Source organism: Trichechus manatus, unplaced genomic scaffold, assembly GCF_000243295.1.
Source record: "Trichechus manatus latirostris isolate Lorelei unplaced genomic scaffold, TriManLat1.0 scaffold00059, whole genome shotgun sequence".
NCBI classification, from domain to species: Eukaryota; Metazoa; Chordata; class Mammalia; order Sirenia; family Trichechidae; genus Trichechus; species Trichechus manatus.
In genome coordinates, this window is record NW_004443995.1 from 6,937,442 (window position 1) to 6,955,761 (window position 18,320).

General features: G+C 42.3%; 1 protein-coding gene across 6 annotated transcripts in view; it reads left to right on the forward strand.

Annotated features, from left to right (window-relative positions):
• The window catches only part of LRBA (LPS responsive beige-like anchor protein), an 840,314-nt gene extending 823,820 nt beyond the window's left edge, over nucleotides 1-16,494 (forward strand). For 5 of the 6 annotated variants that reach the window (XM_023733554.1, XM_023733553.1, XM_023733556.1 and 2 more), the window contains 4 exons: nucleotides 2,116-2,217; nucleotides 5,363-5,559; nucleotides 9,958-10,109; nucleotides 15,210-16,487. In XM_023733554.1, the coding sequence (XP_023589322.1) occupies nucleotides 2,116-2,217; nucleotides 5,363-5,559; nucleotides 9,958-10,109; nucleotides 15,210-15,300 (542 nt within the window). In that variant the 3' untranslated portion in view covers nucleotides 15,301-16,487. Of the gene's footprint in view, nucleotides 1-2,115; nucleotides 2,218-5,362; nucleotides 5,560-9,957; nucleotides 10,110-15,209 lie in introns of all 6 variants that reach the window. The other variant, XM_023733558.1, reaches the window with a different exon arrangement.
• Nucleotides 16,495-18,320: the final 1,826 nt, after the last annotated feature.

The following is an 18,320-nucleotide window of genomic DNA, read 5'->3' on the forward strand; positions in this document are numbered from 1 at the left end:
CAAAAATAACATTGCATGTCATGGAACATATTGCTTCTTGGGAAAGGTAGGGAGCTATGAATCAGGGCTAAAGTATTTGTAAGGTGACTTTTTAAAACAGCGTATTTCTAATTTTGTGGCAAGTTTTATAACATTCTTATGAAGGTTAACAAATTCCTACTGGGTTTCATTATTTGCTTTTTTTATGTTCCCAAATTTGTGGACTTTTAAGAAAAAAAATAGTTGTTCTTATGACCAGTTCTTTTTGTTGTGGGAAATGTCAAGTAAACTTTCTAATTATGGTGGGTTTCCCTTCAGAAATAAGTCGTTAAACTCTGAATCAAATGAAACCAACCACCTTGTTCCACTTAGCCCCTTGCCTTTTAGTATGTCACTTGAGGCCTCCCCTTGTCACTAAGCACGCAGGCCAGTTCCAGCGTCTGGCTGCATGCAGCTCAGCCAGCATGGTGCAGTTTGATATGATGCCCCTTTGGCTTAAATCCTACTGGAAGTCTTTACAGTCACCAGAAGCCAGGATGGACACAGCTGTGCAGTATGTACTCCAGGAAAAGACTGTGATAATCGTGCCCCTGGATGTAACATCCTGCGGTGGATGTTGGCTAGACATGAAGTAACCGCAGGCCCTAGGTGAAGTGGGGCTGGAAGCACTGAAACCAGGCCCCTGCCTTCATAGTAGAGGTCCCTAGCCTTTTCTTGGTCATGGATCTCGTGCATTCAGTGAAACCTATCCCTCCACCCCTACTCCCCGGAAGAACATAGGCATATACATATATTTTGCATGGAATTTCATAGACCCCCATTCAGCCTGCCTTAATTGTTGATAAAACAATTTGAAGGCTGGGTTAGTTGTTTGTTTTTGGTTTTTTTACAGTCAGCATTTGCCTTCCAAGTACAGTAGGTTCCTGATGGACTTTGCCTGACCTAACAGATTGCTCTCTGCAGAAGGGGAGACTGTTCCAAGGAGAGCCAGGTGTCTGGGGTTAGGACAGCATTTATTCTGTTCCCCAGAGTTCAGAGTAGGTGGTACCTACCTACTTTCCGGGCATATTTGCTCCTTTTTGATGATACAGTATCAGTCATCAACCATACTATAAAGCCAATCCAAATGAAGAAAATATAAGATTACTATCAGAATCCTGTTCTCTAGTTCCATTTATAAAGGCTTTTTGTATCTTTGTCCTTAGAGACCATGAAAGCAGAGGATTAGTTTAGTTTTAAAATAGTGTTCTTCAGGCTAAATAGACAGCCCAGTTTGTTCTGTGGCTTGGCACTGATCAAGCCACACATACGGCCTATGACTGCTTGCTAACCTGTGCTGCCGTCATTCATGGGGTGGGTTCCTCGTTTGCCAGTCTCTGCCTTCTTTTCATTTGGGACTGTGATGCAGGGTAACCTGTTTTTTCTACCTGTGAAAAGGTCTTGAAACATCTCCCATTATTTGGATACTTACTACCCTGCCCCCCTTCTCCACCCTGCTCCCCTAATTTTCAATCACTACCAGTAGAATTACCTGTAAGGGTTTGGTGTTGTTGGTGCTTCTTGGTTTTTTGTTTTTTCTGTTCACTGAATGAACTATGAAGAAATAACATTCTGTGAGACATATCAGGGAAATACATACGCTTAGAAAAGATGTAAGAGAGGGGCTGCGTAGAGCTATCATGAGGCCTGGTTCAGACTGCCTTCATTGTGACAGGAGTCCTGGTGACCTAAAGGAGGAGGCTTTTCTTTGAAATGTGCATTAAGAAGTCCCTGCTTTTATAATCCTCCATCCATAAATCATCAGAGTTTAATTTTATAATCGAAAAGTGTCTGAGGCCTTTTAGAATGCAGATTTCTACCTTATTTAACCCTGAGTTTTCAACCATCAATGCTTGATAATCAGGTAAGGATTACTTGAAATTGAGCAACACGTGGTCCTCAAAATCAAACTATAGCATATAGCATGGATCTAGTCCTACAATAGGATTTTTGGACAAATTCTCAAGCTATAATTAAAGCTTTAGGCATGATGGGAATTAGGAACAAGTTGTCAATTATTTAAGTCAAGAGGGAGGTGGATAATATGCTGCATGACCTTTAATTGATTTGTGTTTTTGCACCTGTTTTTTCCTAAAGGTGAGACCACTATTCCTCGGGCCGTCCTGACAGGCCATGACTGTGAGATCACATGTGCCGCGGTCTGCGCTGAGCTGGGCCTGGTGTTAAGTGGCTCTAAAGGTAAAGCTCAGCACCTTCATAAATGTGTGCATTTCTCGATGTCTTCTAGTGACAGATGACCAAAGATGAGTTTGATGCCTTTTTCTCTAAAGCTGTGCCGTCTATTATGGTAGTCCATTAGCCACACAGGGCCATTTATATCTAAGTTCATTAAAACTACGTAAAATTAGAAATCCAGTTCCTCAGTGGCACCAGCCCTATTTCAGGTGCCCCGTATCCACATGCGGCCAGCGGCTACTGCATTAATGCAGAGACTGAACATGTCCATCATCACAGCAACTTCTGTTGGGCAGCACTGCTGAGTTTAAAGCGTTCAGATGTTTTACAAAGATAGCCGATAATTTTCTCATCTCTATGAGGCAGGAACAAAGATATTTGTTTATTCTTCAGAACTCTGACTGGGCTGGACTCCGTCTCACACTGCAGTGGAAACTCTTGACCCAGCCTGTTTTAACCTCCAAATGTCAGGACTAGGCAGGGCCAGAGTAGCACTGAGAATGGAGTGGAAAGGTACGTGAGCTGATTTGCCTGCAGGTTTTCCCTAGTAGCATCAACAGACATTAAGACCAAAGGTATTAAGCCAGCTTTCCAAGAGCACATGCACCAAAGCAGGATCTGGCCAGAGCTGTTTCCAGTTCATTGCTTATTCCATCGTAGTCTATCCATCTCCCTGTCTCTGCTTAGAGCACAAATAAAATTACTAGAATCTCATGTCTTTAAGGCTTAGCTGGGGGGAACCATAGAGTGTTTGAGTCACCTTCCCTGTGTCCTGAACAGTAGTACTTAGTCTAGCTAACAAGGCTTATTCAAAGGATGGTGTTTAAAAACTGAGTTGGTCCTAACAGTGGTAGACTAATAATGACAGCAAGAATTCTCTAACTACTGGATTTTTGTTGTTGTTGTTGTTCCTTCTTATACCAAGTAATTTCATACATCCATAGCCAACATGAGTTCTTGGACTACATGTGGTCTGAATCAGGCATATGCAGAATGAATCTATCACATTACAGGCAGTCCTTGCTCTGCACGGCTGTGCAGTACCATAAAAATGACCATGCAAACTGGAGCTATGCAGTGATCTCCATAATGAACCTGGAAGTTTGACTGTTCCGTGACCTTTAAGAATTTTTGTCAAAACATTAAAAGCTCTCCCGGTTATAAATGTATAACCAAAACCAAAACACCAAACCCATTGCCGTCAAGTCTATTCTGACTCATAATGACGTTATAGACAGAGGAGAACTGCCCCATAGGGTTTCCAAGGAGCAGCTGGTGGATTCGAACTCCCACCCTTTTGGTTAGCAGCCAAGCTCTTAACCACTGCACCACCAGGGCTCCATAAATGTATAGGAATATTTAAAAAATAGTAAAACTCATGTAGTACACTATAATTTAAAACATTACTAATGTTGAGAATTAAAGGATTTGATTTCTTTGTGGAAGACTGATGAGGAGTACTAGTTTGAACACTGCTTGCCACCTTCTCATGGTATAACTCACAATGTGGAACAAGCATCTTTTCTGTGCCTTGGCAAACTGTCATGCTTCTAAGTTTGGATCACCTTCCAACATTTTATGCTTTATGCTTTCAATGTTGTAATATACCCCCTACAATTCCTTTAATGTGAATTTTTTTGCTGGCATCACTTCTGGGACTTCTTTAACATTTTTGTCACAACCACTTTTCTCATTTATGTTGATGAGTTCACCTTCACTAATTTCCTCTGGCTACATATTTACCATCTCATGAATGGTGACAGTGTTGACATTCCTACAGTCAGCTATTCCTTCTGTAACTCCATTCGTATTCAATGTGAAGTCCCCTTTCAGCGTTATCACTTTTCATTTTACTGCAGTTTCATTTTCGTTGGCCAGTTCCCTCTTTTGATTGCCCATTTTTATAAAATGTCACATGGGTTTACCAGTAGGAGCTAAGGAAGCAGCACAACTGCATGCTTTGCTGTCTGTGCATGAACTGACTGACGAAAGCTCAGTGACCAACAGACTTTAAAAGAAGTGACGTGATTCTACTTTATGCCTGAAATTTCAACCATGTTGTTGGAGGACTGGTGTTATTTAAAGCATGATAACTGAAATAGAAGCATATTGGAACTGTGCAATGCAAGGACTGCTTTATGTATTACTGCTTGAGAAACTATATTTTCAAAAGGGCATACTTTCAGTAGTCACATGGGGAGCGGGTAATGATTCCAGGTGGCCAGGATAGTAAAATGGCATATGCCCCCAGTTACCCTTCTTGTTTGACTCAGACTTCCCTTGGAACTTACTCATCACACATGCAGTTGTTGTCACCTACTCCTTTGCTTTGCATATAGCAGACACTCAATAAAAATAAAACAGCTCTGTGTGTATGGGTTGTTCTGCAATTCCCATATCCACTCAGGCATCTCAGCCTGGGGAACTGGGAGTGCTGGATGCTGCTGCTTGCTTTGGGGGACAGCAGGGAAGTAGACTAATTCAGTTGACAAGGAGAAGCCACCAGAAGGATCTCTATGTGAATTTATGTAGGGGGGGCTACCAGAGACCCCCTTCTTTCAATGTGAAGTAGCAGTGGGAGGGAAGAATACCACTGAAGCCTAATTATAAGAGCTGTAGGAAGCAGCAGAACTGAAGAAATGAACTGGAGGAAGGAGACTTAGGCCTTCAGAGCCACCGTTACAGGCTCTCCCTGCCAGACTCACAGTGCTGTTAGCGTTGGGGCCCCTGCCAGATACAGGGAGAGGTTCAGAGTGTGCCTGAGGGCAGCCTCGTGTTTGAGTGCTTCCCAGCCTTCCATGAAGCTGTTCTAGGACTTGGAATTTATCCTGTTCTTTTCTGAATTCCTCCAGTTTGTGTCACTAACTGGCATGATGGATTTCATAAAGTAACTTCCTGTCTCTTAAGGAAAAGTGAACTTGAACAGGGATGACTTGGTTCTCTCCTCTCCCAAGAGGAAGGTGAGATCTGGCAGGCATGAAGAGGAGACTTTACAAAATCATTTCTGTTTAAGATCTAGATATTTTTAAGGTTTTTTACAACTGTAGTTTGGTACTTTAACTCTGTTTGACATGTGCTCAAGATTCAGATCACATTTGCATGTTTTCTTTAAAAGAAAATTAATTATGCCTCTTACTTGTTTTATCAGAAGGACCATGTCTCATACATTCCATGAATGGAGACCTGTTGAGGACCTTGGAGGGTCCTGAAAATTGCCTGAAACCAAAACTCATTCAGGCTTCGAGAGAGGGTCACTGTGTCATATTCTACGAAAATGGCCTCTTCTGTACATTCAGTGTGAATGGAAGACTCCAGGCCACTATGGAAACAGATGATAATATAAAGGTGAGTGCCCTGTAGAATTTTCAGCATTCTAGATTTTTACCTCAAAGTGGAAGGTGAAGAGGGACAGAGCTCACTAAAGACGCCTCTGTTACTGAGTTGCTGAGGGCCTCTTTCCCAGGCCAGCAGAGAGCCATTAGGTGGCACCTGGACAACACTCATGTTCCCTGGGTCACAGCAGTCCTCGCTGTGCTGACCGCATCGCTCAGCCAGGGGCTTCACTGGGAGAGGGCTAAGTGAAGCCGAGGATGGTGCTCCAACATAAGAGGTTTATCTAGGGGCTTGTGAAGCCATCCTGGGGGGCTTTCAGTGGTGCTGTGCTTTTTTTTTGTTTTTTGTCTAAGAAAGTTCACTGCACATTGTTGTTTTCTGAGCACCAAAGCCAAGAGTAGGTTACACCTAATGGGGTCCTTTTTACCAAATAGGTGGAAGCAGACTGTGACTATTTAGGATCAGCATCTCATTTCAGATTTCACTTCCTCATAGATAACAAGACCAAAACTTACGAAGTTAAGGGAATTGGGCTTCAGATTGTGATGTCTGTCAGGCAAACCTTTTTTCACTTTTGGTATACAAGGAATGGTAATCCCGGCAGACTTTCTAGGGTACTGCATCATTTGTACTACAGTATAAGGGGTTGAGGAAAAGAGTAAGGAAAGAACTCACCTCCAAGCCCCTTGGTACAGATAAGGTAAAAGGAAGCTGTGGTGTTCTGATCATTTTCTACAATGGGCATAGGGATGCACTTGACCTGTATACAGTGAGGGAACCCCGGGCATGTTTTGGGTGGAAGGAGGCTCAGCTCTGGACTTTTTACTCATTGCTATCCCTGACCCTGGGTGGCTTGGATGACATATAAATTCTCCCAGATTCCCAGATCAAGTCTGACCACCCCCTTCTCCAGGTAAATACCGGGGTCAGGAAGTATTAAGGAACAAAAACCCTAAATACAGATTACATTGATCAAATCAAGAGCCCGTACTGCTTCTGTAAGGAGCCCTGGTGGCGCAGTGGTTAAGTGCTCAGCTGCTAACTAACTGAAAGGTTGGTAGTTCGAACTTACCAGCTGCTCTGTGGGAGAAAAGACCTGGTGATCGCTCCAGAAAAGGGGAAACCCTATGGGGAAGTAGGAAACCCTGTGGGGAAGTTCTCTGTCACACAGGGTCGCTGTGAGTCAGAATCAACTCAGCAGCACACAACATCATGCTGCTTCTGTATCCCAGGATTGATTTCTTAATTCAACAAGCTGCTTCCTTTTTCTTTTCCTCCACTTCTCGCCATGGTTTTTCTCCACTGCTGGTTGCCTGCCTCCTCTACAAGGGCACATACACAGAGACACTCACACTCTTATTTTATTTCCCCTTCCTTCCCATAATGCTTCATTTAAACCAAGTGCACATCAGAGGGTTTCCTTGCCTCTTTTCTTTACAACACAAATGTTGGTAATCTGTCACTTTGGGTTGCGATTATATTGTCAGCTACACTAATAAATCTGTAAAATAATTTGAAATCCCTTGCTGGCTGAAACAATTTCTGTGGCATTTCAGTCAGTACCAAAGGCCCTGGGAAGTTCCTTTTGGCTGCAGGAGGCAGGCTTTCTGCAGACCGTTCGCACACACATGCTTTTCCTCTCTGCCCTGTAACCATTGTTTTTTCCCTCTATAATATTTCCCACTGGATTTTAGGCTTAAACAATCCATTGCCTTTTCCCCAGCACTCCTGCACTTTATCATCCTAAGTTGCAAGTGGCAACCGTGTGATTAAAGCGAGCTTGCTTAGAATGAGCACAACCTGCCACAGCCCCAGAGACTGACATGTTCAGAGCTAACTGCCTCAGGAAGGAAGAAAGGAAACCACAGGTTGGGAATACGAGACATCACACAGCCAAAATCTGGGGCTCCATCCTGCAGTCTGAGCCTATATAAGGAAAGGAGACCATGGAAACAAATTAGTCATCATCAGCTCAGACCAGAAAGCAGGTTTCTTTGAAATACCAAGAACCCTGCAAGCAGGCAGCCTGGGGAACCTCAGCACTAATCAAGACTTCCCACCTGTTTTTATTTTAAATGCCAGATTGTTCAGTGGCATTTTGGTTAACAGCATATCACAGTACATCCACTATGCAGTGTTTAGATGTCTTAATGAATAACTTAAATTTAAGTAGGCAGCCTGCATAGAGCAGCAAAGTTATTTTATCCTAAACAAAGGCTAACCACTATTTTCATCCGTTGGAATTCATTTATTTTCTTTTCCTGAGGCTGTGTTTTGGGATACGGCTGTCCCCAGCAGACTGCTGTGGCTGCTGGTGCCCTTGTGAAAGCCAGTGCAGCTCCATTGCTGGCCCCTGTTCTCAGGGGTGCAGACCATGAGACAGGGCATCTCTGGGCAGGGGGCAGTGGGGGTAGGGCGGGGGGGTGCTGTGCTGGCCCCGGTTCTCAGGGGTGCAGACCATGAGACAGGGCGTCTCTGGGGCCCTCTCAGGCCCTCTGGTCACGACGAAGCCTGTATGCTGAGAGGCGTGTTAGGATGAACAACTGTGTGATGCTGGTTTCAACGGGAGATGGGGGCCACTCAGTGACTGTTAGCCTGGCTCTGCCTCCAGAGCATTTGAAAGGCACCTCAACGAGGAAGGCCAACAAAATTTTTTTTTCACCTGGGCAGGCAGCTGACTTTATTAAAATGTTTTGGATGCTGATAAATATATAGTCCTTAAAGTTTAGGCTTTATTTAGTTCCAGACACAACTAGGATCCGAGATTACTTAACAAAGAGTTAAAGATTAATGGTTTTAATCTATGTTTTAATATAGCAATTATCCAGTAAAAAGCCTCAAGTATAAAACTCAAGTGAACCACAACCTTAAGGTTAACGGATTGTCATCAGCTGAATTTTATAAGTGTGGCAAATAATTATTTGTCATAGACTTCATTGCAATTCCCAGATACCCCCTAGAGATTCTTCCATTTAGTGAAATGAGGAAAAAGGATACTTTTACTTATACTGAAAGATCTTAATATTTGTGTCTGGTTAATATGATTTAGAGGATCCTTCTCACATGTAAGTATCATCCACCCCTGGGTTTTTATTTCTTAAATGTATTTTTTGTGTTCCTGAGAATAAGCTGTATTTAAGGCACCAATGACGTTGGCGTTTATGTGAATTGGCTGGCTTTATGACAGGGTCACTGAGACACTCCTGACTTGGCTACGATTTTTAAAAAATTTTTGTCAAAGAGTAGATTAGACACGTAAGGCAACTATACTAAAACTCTGGCTACCGAAGAGTATAAATATAATTTTCAGAAATTAGGCATTCTTTTTTCCTGGTTTGCTAACGCAATTTGTATTCCTACATTCACTGTGGTCAGGTGGCTGTGTGATTGCAGCGCTTGCAGTGAGTGTTAATCACACCCTGCTGAAGAAAGGGAATTTATATTAATAAGCTAGGAAGAAAAGACTTGGAAAGGGGAAGAGAGAGAAAAGGGGGTCATAGGACTGGCTTTTGGAGTAGGAAGTACCTTCTATATCAGGGGTCGGCAAACTCTGTAAAGAACAGAAAATAAATAGTTCAGGCTTTGCAGGCCGTATAGTCTCTGTTACAGCTGCAGCTGAAAGCAGCCATAAATGAATGGGTGTAGCTCTGTTCCAATAAAACTGCAATTTTCACGTCACAACATTTTTTTCCCAACCATTAAAAATGCAGAAAGAGCCATACAAAAAATAGGCGGTGGTCTGGATTTGGCCCGTGGACCTTAGTTTGCCAAGCCCCCTGTTTTATATGATTGCAGAGGAAAAGTCCGCGTCCACGCTGCCTGCTCAGCACTGCAGGAGGGGACAGAGATGCTGGACTGGCCAACGGTAGCCCTGGTTGAGTACTCTCAGGCCTGAGACAAGAAAAACATGCTCAGCCTGGGGCTTAACCACCCTGGGAGTTGTGGTTCTCAACCAAGTCTTCCCAACTGCGGTAAAAATCCAGCAGGCCTAGGGAAAGTGCTAAAACTGGTGGTCTTCTCCCTTTGGGCCGTAGCCCCAAAGGCGGCCATGTTCTGTTGGGGATGTAAGGTCAGCTAGCACTGTATGCCCAGCTGTGGTACAAAATGGGCTCAGCATATCCACAGTTCATCTGGCGAGACAGATCATCAGGAGGCTTCTCAGTTTGGAGGGCTGGTTCCAGTCCAAAACATTCACTATCAAGTAGTATCTATAGAATGGGGAGAGTCTGCCACCTCATCCTTAAAAAACAAAACTCCTGAAGAACACACACAGACACACACACACACTTTCTCTCTTTTCCCTGCAGTGCAGTAGCTACACTACTACAATGTAGGAGTTAATCAACCACAGGGTGGGGGCTGGAGTTTTCCTAGAGCCACATCTCCACTGAACATTGCTGTGTCTCGTAGGCCATGCAGCTGAGCCGTGACGGGCAGTACCTGCTCACGGGAGGAGACAATGGTGTGGTCATGGTGTGGCAGGTGTCTGACCTCAAGAAGCTCTTCGCTTATCCAGGCTGCGATGCGGGGATCCGGGCCATGGCCTTGTCTTATGACCAGAGGTAAGACTGGACTCATGGGCCACAATGGTGGTATTCAAAGCTGCGGAGGAAATTTATTTCAGTACTCAGTGGATGAGCTGGGTTGTGGGAGTCACCTGTGCAGTCAATCAAAGGAGCCAATGAAATGTCTGGGCTTCCAAGAGCACTTTGTAGAAGTGTGATATCTTTTGAATGGCATTGATACTCTTGGACAGAGGTTGAGTTTTCCAGGGATAGGATTTGAGTAGCAAAGTCTCTGCTTACATTGCTGAAAAGCTTTATATTTCCTGAAAGTACCTTTAAAACAAAAAAAAGAGGCAGAGCCAAGATGGCAGACTAGTCAGACGCACTAAGCCATCCCGCTGCAACAAAGACCCCAAAAACCCAAGTAAAACAGATACAGACTTCAATCCTAGAACCCTGAACCTTAAATGAAGGGATAAAGTATCATACTGAAAGTCAATGGGGAGAAAAAGATACTGATAGAAAATGGGGAAGGAATAGAGAGATATGGAGTGGAGTCTCCTGACAAATGGCATGACTCAGCATTGCCATCTTGGAATAAAGCCAACAACCCTGCATACAAAAAGGCCCCTCTACGGAATCCCCAATAGGAGATAGTCTTGGGTATGCCCATGCCGCACCTCTAAGTAAAACCAGGTTTGCTGGCTGCAGCTCAAGGAGAAGCCCAGACTCTCTCAGCCAGTAACCACAGGAGCACACTCCTACAACCACCACTCTGGCCCAGATGGCTTCACTGGAGAATTCTACCAAACATTCAGAGAAAAGCTTACACCAGTACTACTCTCAAACTATTTAAGAACATAGAAAAAGAAGGGATACTTCTGAATTCATTCCATGAGGCCAGCATAACCCTGATACCAAAGCCAGGCAAAGACACTACAGAAAAGAAAATTGTAGATGAATATATCTCATGAATGTAGATACAAAATTCTCAACAAAATTCTAGCCAATAGAATTCAGCATCATATAAAAAAAAAATATATATATATATATCACGACACTAGGATTCATAGTAGGTATGAGGGGATGGTTCAACATTAGAAAATCAATGTAATCCACCACATAAATAAATCATATGATCATCTCAGTCGACACAGAAAAGGCATTTGATAAAGTCCAACACCCATTCCTGATAAAAACTCTCAATAAGATAGGAATAGAAGGGGAATTCCTCAACATAATAAAGGGCATCTGTACAAAACCAACAGCCAACATCATTCTAAATGGACAGAGGCCGAAAACATTCCCCTTGACAACAGGAACAAGACAAGGATGCCCTTTATCACCACTCCTATTTAACATCATGCTGGAAGTCCTAGCTAGAGCAATAAGGCAAGAAAAAGAAATAAAGGGCATCCAAATTGGTAACGCAGAAGTAAAACTATCCCTATTCGCAGATGATATGATACTATACATAGAGAACCCTAAAGATGCCACAAGAAAACTACTGGAATTAATAGATTCAGCAGAGTAGCAGGATACAAGATAAACACAAAAATCAGTTGGATTCATATATACCAATAAAAAGAACTATGAAAAGGAAATCAGGAAGTAATACCATTTATAATAGCCCCGAAAAAAAATAAAATACTTTGGAATAAATCTAACCAGGGATATAAAAGACCTATATGAAGAAAACTACAAAACACTACTGCAAGAAACCAAAAGCAGCTTAATAAATGGAAAAACATACCATGTTCATGAATAGGTAGACTCCACCTTGTGAAAACGTCAATTCTACTCAAAGCAATCTACAAATACAATGCAATCTCAATGCAGATACCAACAGCATTCTTTAACAAGATGGTAAAACTAATCATTAACTTTATATGGAAAGGAAAGAGGCCCTGGATAAGTAAAGCATTAGTGAAGAAAAAGAAGAAAGTAAGAGGCCTCGCACTACCTGACCTCAGAAGCTACTATACAGCTACAGTAGTCAAAACAGCCTGGTACTGATGCAATGACAGACACACTGATTAATGGAACAGAATCGAGAACGCAGATGTAAATCCATCTGCCTACAGCCACCTGATCTTTAACAAAGGCCCAAAGTCCATTAAATGAGGGAGAAAACAGTCTTTTTAACAAATGATTCTGGCAAAACTAGATGTCCATCTGCAAAAAAAAAATGAAACAGAATCCATACCTCATGCCATATGCGAAAACTAATTCAAAATGGATCAAAGATGTAAATATAAAACCAAAAACTATGAACATCATGGAAGAAAAAATAGTGTCAACACTAGGGGCCCTAATAGAGGGCATAAACAGCATACAGGGCATAATTAACAATACACATACACCAGAAGATAACCTAGATAAATGGGATCTCCTAAAAATGAAGCACTTATGCTCATCAAAAGACTTCACCAAAAGAGTAAAAAGAGAACCTACGTACTGGGAAAAAATTTTGGGCTATGACATATCCGACAAAGGTCTAATCTTAAAAATCTATAGGAAAATCCCCAGTACCTCTACAACAAAAAGACAAACAATCCAATTAAAAAAATGGGCAGAGGATATGAACAAACACCTCACCAAAGACACATTCAGGTGGCTAACAGATACATGAGGAAATGCTCATAATCACTAGTCATTAGAGAAATGCAAATCAAAACTATAATCAGATACCATCTCACCCTGACATTACTGGCACAAATCAAAAAAACAGAATAACAAATGGTGGAGAGGTTGCAGGGAGATTGGAACTCTTATGCACTGCTGGTGGGAATCCAAAATGGTACAGCCATTTTGGAAGACAATATGGCACTTCCTTAAATAGCTAGAAATAGAAATGCTGTAAGATCCAGCAATCCCAATCCTAGGAATATATCCTAGAGAAATAAGAGCTGTCACATGAATAGACATATGCATACCCATGTTCACTGCAGCATTATTCACAGCAGCAAAAAGATGGAAACAACCTAAGTGCCCATCAACAGATGAATGGATAAACTATGGTACATGTACACAATGGAATACTACACAGCGATAAAGAACAATGATGAATCTGCAAAACATCTCACAACATGGATGGATCTGGAGGGCATTATGCTCAGTGAAATAAGTCAGTCACAAAAGGACAAACACTGTATGAGGCCACTATTATAAAAACACATGAAAATGTTTCCACACAGAAAGAATCTTCGATGGTTACGAGGGAGGGGAGGGGTGGGAAAGGAAAAACACTAACTAGATAGTAGATAAGTGGTAACTTTGGTGAAGCGTAAGACAGTACACAATACTGGGGAAGTCAACACAACCTGACCAAGTCATAGAAGCTTCACAGACACATCCAAACACCCTGAGAGAACAAGTCTCTGGGCTGAGGTCTGGGGATCGTGGTCTTGGGGGACATTTAGCTCAATTCGCATAACATAATAGTCTATAAAGAAAATGTTCTATGTCCAACTGTGGTGAGTAGCGACTGGGGTTTTAAAAGCCTGTGTGCGACCATCTAAGATAACATCTACTGATCCCATCCTGGCTAGAGCAAAGGAGAAGGAAGAAGACCAAAGACACAAGGTAAAGATTAGTCCAAAGGATTAACGGACCACAACTACACCAACTTCCACCAGACTGAGCCCATAACAACTAGATGGTGCCTCGTTACCACCACCAACTGCACTGGCAGGGATCACAATAGTGGGTCCTGGACGTAGCAAGAGAAAACTGGAGGATAAAATTCAAATTCACACACGCACAAAAAAAGACCAGGCTTGCTGGTCTGACAAAGACTGGAGACGCCCCCGAGAGTATGGCCCCGACTCCCTTTTAACTCAGTACTGAAGTTACTTCTGAGGTTCACCCTTCAGCCAAAGATTAGACAGGTCTACATATAGACAGCTCTACGTAGGTCTACATAGGTGCTATGAGTTGGAATCGACACAACCGGTTTTTATAGAAACAACAACACACATGAGGGACAGGCTTCATAATTCAATCATGTATACGAGACTAATGGGCTCACCAGCCCAAAAGCAAAGACGAGAAGGCAGGAAGGAACAGAAAAACTGGACGAAAAGAAACAGGGAACCTGGGGTGGAGAAGTGGAGACTGTTGACACATCACAGGGTTGGCAACCAATGTCACAAAACAATTTGTATACTGCTTAATGAGAAACTAATTAGCTCTGTAAATTTTCACCTAAATCACACAAAAAAAATCTTTTAAGAGCTGTAAACATGTTTCATGTAAGATGCCCTCATCTCTGTCCCTGAGGACTCAGCTGACCACCCTGGCTTATTTCTTAAGTCCCCCACCCCAGTGGTAAACTTGGGGAGGGTCATGGGTCATCTTTGTCTGGCATCTTATTTCCTCTTAATAGTCAATCCCTCATTTTAGTCCCTAATTCTAATGTGAGGCACAGGAAGGATACTGAATGTGACTTCACCTCTGAGGGCTGGTCCTGGCCAGGCCCTGCAGGGAAGGGCTAATACGATATGCTCCCAGAGGCACCCCTAAACTGCCCATCCTACTGCTTTCATCTCATTTTTCCCACTGCCGCCCTGTCATGGACAGGAGCCAGAAGCAGCTCTTCTTCGGTGTCATTCAGTGAGCTCCTGGGTTCTGAGGACTAGGCCTCCACCCAGAGCGTACTGGACACAGAACAGTCCTCTGAAGAGAGCAGCCCAGCCAAATCAGTCAGCCCTCTGCCTTTCTTGCTCTTCAAGATTACCCACCTGTCAGAGGTGATCCCTGTCACTTGATTGTCTGCTGCTGCTTCACAAGCAAATACTTTGAGATTGTGATTCTTTCCTTTGATTCTGATGCTACGATAAAGGACAGGCCCTGCCGCCAGACCATCTCAGCCCTTAGAAACGAGGAAGGGTGCTCATCCTGCACTCCTGGCCATGCCTGCCCTTTCAGTGGAAAAAGCAAGCTGTGGCTTGGGTCCTTGCGGGGGATTGTCAAGAGGAGACAGTACTCCGAGCTTCCCCGGGTGGCATAGAACTGCACCTCAGTTCTCACAAAAGCAGGTTCACTGGCTTCTTCTCCAGTTACCTTGTGGACCTAGGGAGGGCAGTTCTCTGTTTAGGAGCAGGGCCCTGGGAAAGAAACAGGCTTGTAAACCTCTGTCTGCTGTGCTTCCCCCAGGTGCATCATTTCCGGCATGGCCTCGGGGAGCATCGTCCTCTTCTACAATGACTTTAACCGGTGGCATCATGAATACCAAACCCGCTACTGAGGAGTCAGCACCCCGGCATCGTTCTCTTAGAAATAGTTACTACATGTGAATGTAACTTAAGTTTGCTCTAAGAAGCAAAATATTTTTTAAAGTTAATTGCTATTTTTGTAGACTTTGCTTGACTTTTTTGGCGGGGGGAAATAGCAAAGCAGAAAACTGGCTTCTGGGTTCTGTAGTTTTCAAAAATCTCTATTTTTAGTCATAATGAGAAGTCTATTTTCACCAATTATGGAAACTTACAGTGAGGTGAGAAAGCCCACTAATTATAGCTGTATTATGAAGAAACATTTCCCATTTATCTGTAATCTTGAGAAATATATGATTTTAACAATAGGGAAATGGGTTATGATACTGGGATGGGGAATTTTATGCTGTACTCTGGGTCCTGTATTTTTTCCAAAACAACTGTACTTCTTCAGCACTGAAATTTCTGGGATTTAAATAGCAATGTTAAAATTATGGTAAATGTAATTTAAAACATCTCAATGAATTATTTCTATCAATATTATTGTTTAAGCATACCTAGAAAATTATGGTTTGAGGGAGGTTATTTTATTTTATTGTGTGGTTAACAAAGAATCTAATGTTACAGCAAGTGTGAAATAGCTACAATTTTTTCCTGACCTATCGTCCTTATAGCACACCAAAATGAAATGATGGAAATATTCTCGGACTCACAACCTTTGTTTCATTCACTTTTAAAGTAAATACAAGTACCAACGCTTGCCCCTGAGGGTTGGCTATGGCCTGGATCCGAGGTCCAGCCACCTGGGCCGGGTGGCCCACCCTGGGTTTGAGAACAGAGGCTACTAGGTGCTGTATTAAGCACACCCATTTTACTTTCTATTTGTTATTACACTGACTTCACCTTCCTTTTGATTAGCAATTTGTACTAAGAAACAATGTTATTTTGGTGTTGTATACTTCTTCTTTTCTAGTAGATTGCTGTGTGGAATTCTGTGAACAATATTTGAGAAATGGTCTGTATTGCACAAATAAATTCTTTGTATGTTGTGAACTTGGAGTTGAAACTGACATTCCATCTCTGTTTCTCTTGCAACTGAAAGAGGTCTCGTTTTTCTTGCCCTACACATCCGTTTGTTCTTTAAAAGCAAAGATTTGGAATGGAGAACCTGAAGTTGACAAGAAAAGTGAATAAAATGGTAATTGTAATAATGGAATTGCTGGAATTATCTTTTTTTACTCCTAACTTTTATAAATACTGATAAAAGTTATTTGCAAAGAAAATGTCAAACTCTGGTTTAGTCATAATTTTGATCAATAACCAATAAGAGACAGACTCTCCTGAATGAAAGCAGGACAATGGGCCTTCTCTGGCCAAAGTCTCCATCTTGTTGTTTGACTTCCCCAAATAGGAAAACCAGACTCTCTATCTGAGAAATGACAAAACAAGGGACTTCATATCATTTCATCTAAGATGTAGCATTATTTTATAAACCATTAGGAAGGAAAACAGATAATATGATGCAGGAGAGGAAGTATTTCTTAGAATCAAATACCCTAAGTTAGTTATTGGTAAATTAACTGACCAAACCACCTCACCAGTATTAACTCTGAGACAAATATGATATTTTGGAAACTTACGGAAAATGGTAGAAGAAAACCAGCAATACCTAAGTCATATGCTAGACATATGATACTTACCTCATCATAAGAAGCCTATTGCAAAGTTAATAAGCAGCTTTCTCTGGAAACCTATAACTATTCAGTGCCACCACTGCCTTCATTCTCTTAAAACTTACATCCTACAATTATGGAAAACTAAGTAAAAACATAATACTTCATGAAACAACGTAGCTGACATCAACACCAGAGCTTCTTTATGACAATCTGTATATGGTATTTTTTAGGATGTACTCAACATTCACGTATTCAAGTTTAACTCCTGTAAATAAAAACAAAACCATTAATTCAAATAAATGTAAATCAATCAGGAAAAAAAGTCAAAGTAGAGGTGGTTCACGGATGAAACGGAATGATCTAGAACAGAAGGGAAATGCTGGCACATTGCTGAGTCGAGCGGCTAAAAGTGCGTTTGGTTTATGTACAGTAACTTAAGGCTGGTTTAAAACCGTTATTGCTCAAGAAATTAGGATTTTTCTCCCGGCAGTACTGACTCTTGTTGACATATAACCAATCACGTCCTTGAGGCTCTGTAGCTTAAGAAATACTACTAGATCTCTGGGGGGAAAGCACCAGGACTCAGAAAATAGAGAACATGAAAATCTGGCAGCCACAAACTTGTAGACAATTCACCCATGAAATCCTATCCCTAAAAAACACCAAACATCCATAAATGTTTATTTTATAAATTAAGTACAATAAAAAGAACTAATTTGCCCCTTGAAATCACATCACATTTCAGTTTTACTTACCAGTATACAAAACAGGAAGATTCAAAATATCTTGCCTGGGAACCAGGAGGTAGGCCAACAGTCAAGATCTTATCACTGGGGCTGCTCTTGTTCGTCCAGCTCAAAGAGCAGGGCACCCACATCCCCCACCGCCATCATCAGGGCCAGTAAGATGGCAGTGGCCACTTGAGCCAAGTTTACATGAGATGGCCAGGGAATGGTACACTCGGATGTCCACTTTTCACCCCCTTCGGCGAGCCTTGCAGCCTGAGGTGGAGGGAAAATTTGAGACTCTCCACAGCTCTCTTAGCAAACACGACTGAATTAAAACAGCGTACGGCAATTTAGATCTACCAAGACACTTGTAAGTTAGGATAGAGATTTTCATTAGGTATCTGTGTTATGTTTTTACTGGATATAATTTCAAGAACTCCTGGCCATGCGAATCATGGGCCTGGTTTCGTCCTTCCTGCTGCACCACTGCTGACCACAGGCAGCAGAGCAATGACACAAACAACTTCCTTCTGGATCAAGAAGGGGAAGTGTCGTTCACATAAGCAGTTGGAGAAGTTCTGCCAGCCCCTTGTGTGTGTAGAGTATGGAGTAGCAGCCAGCCCCACAGCCTCGCTTCATCAGGTAAAATCA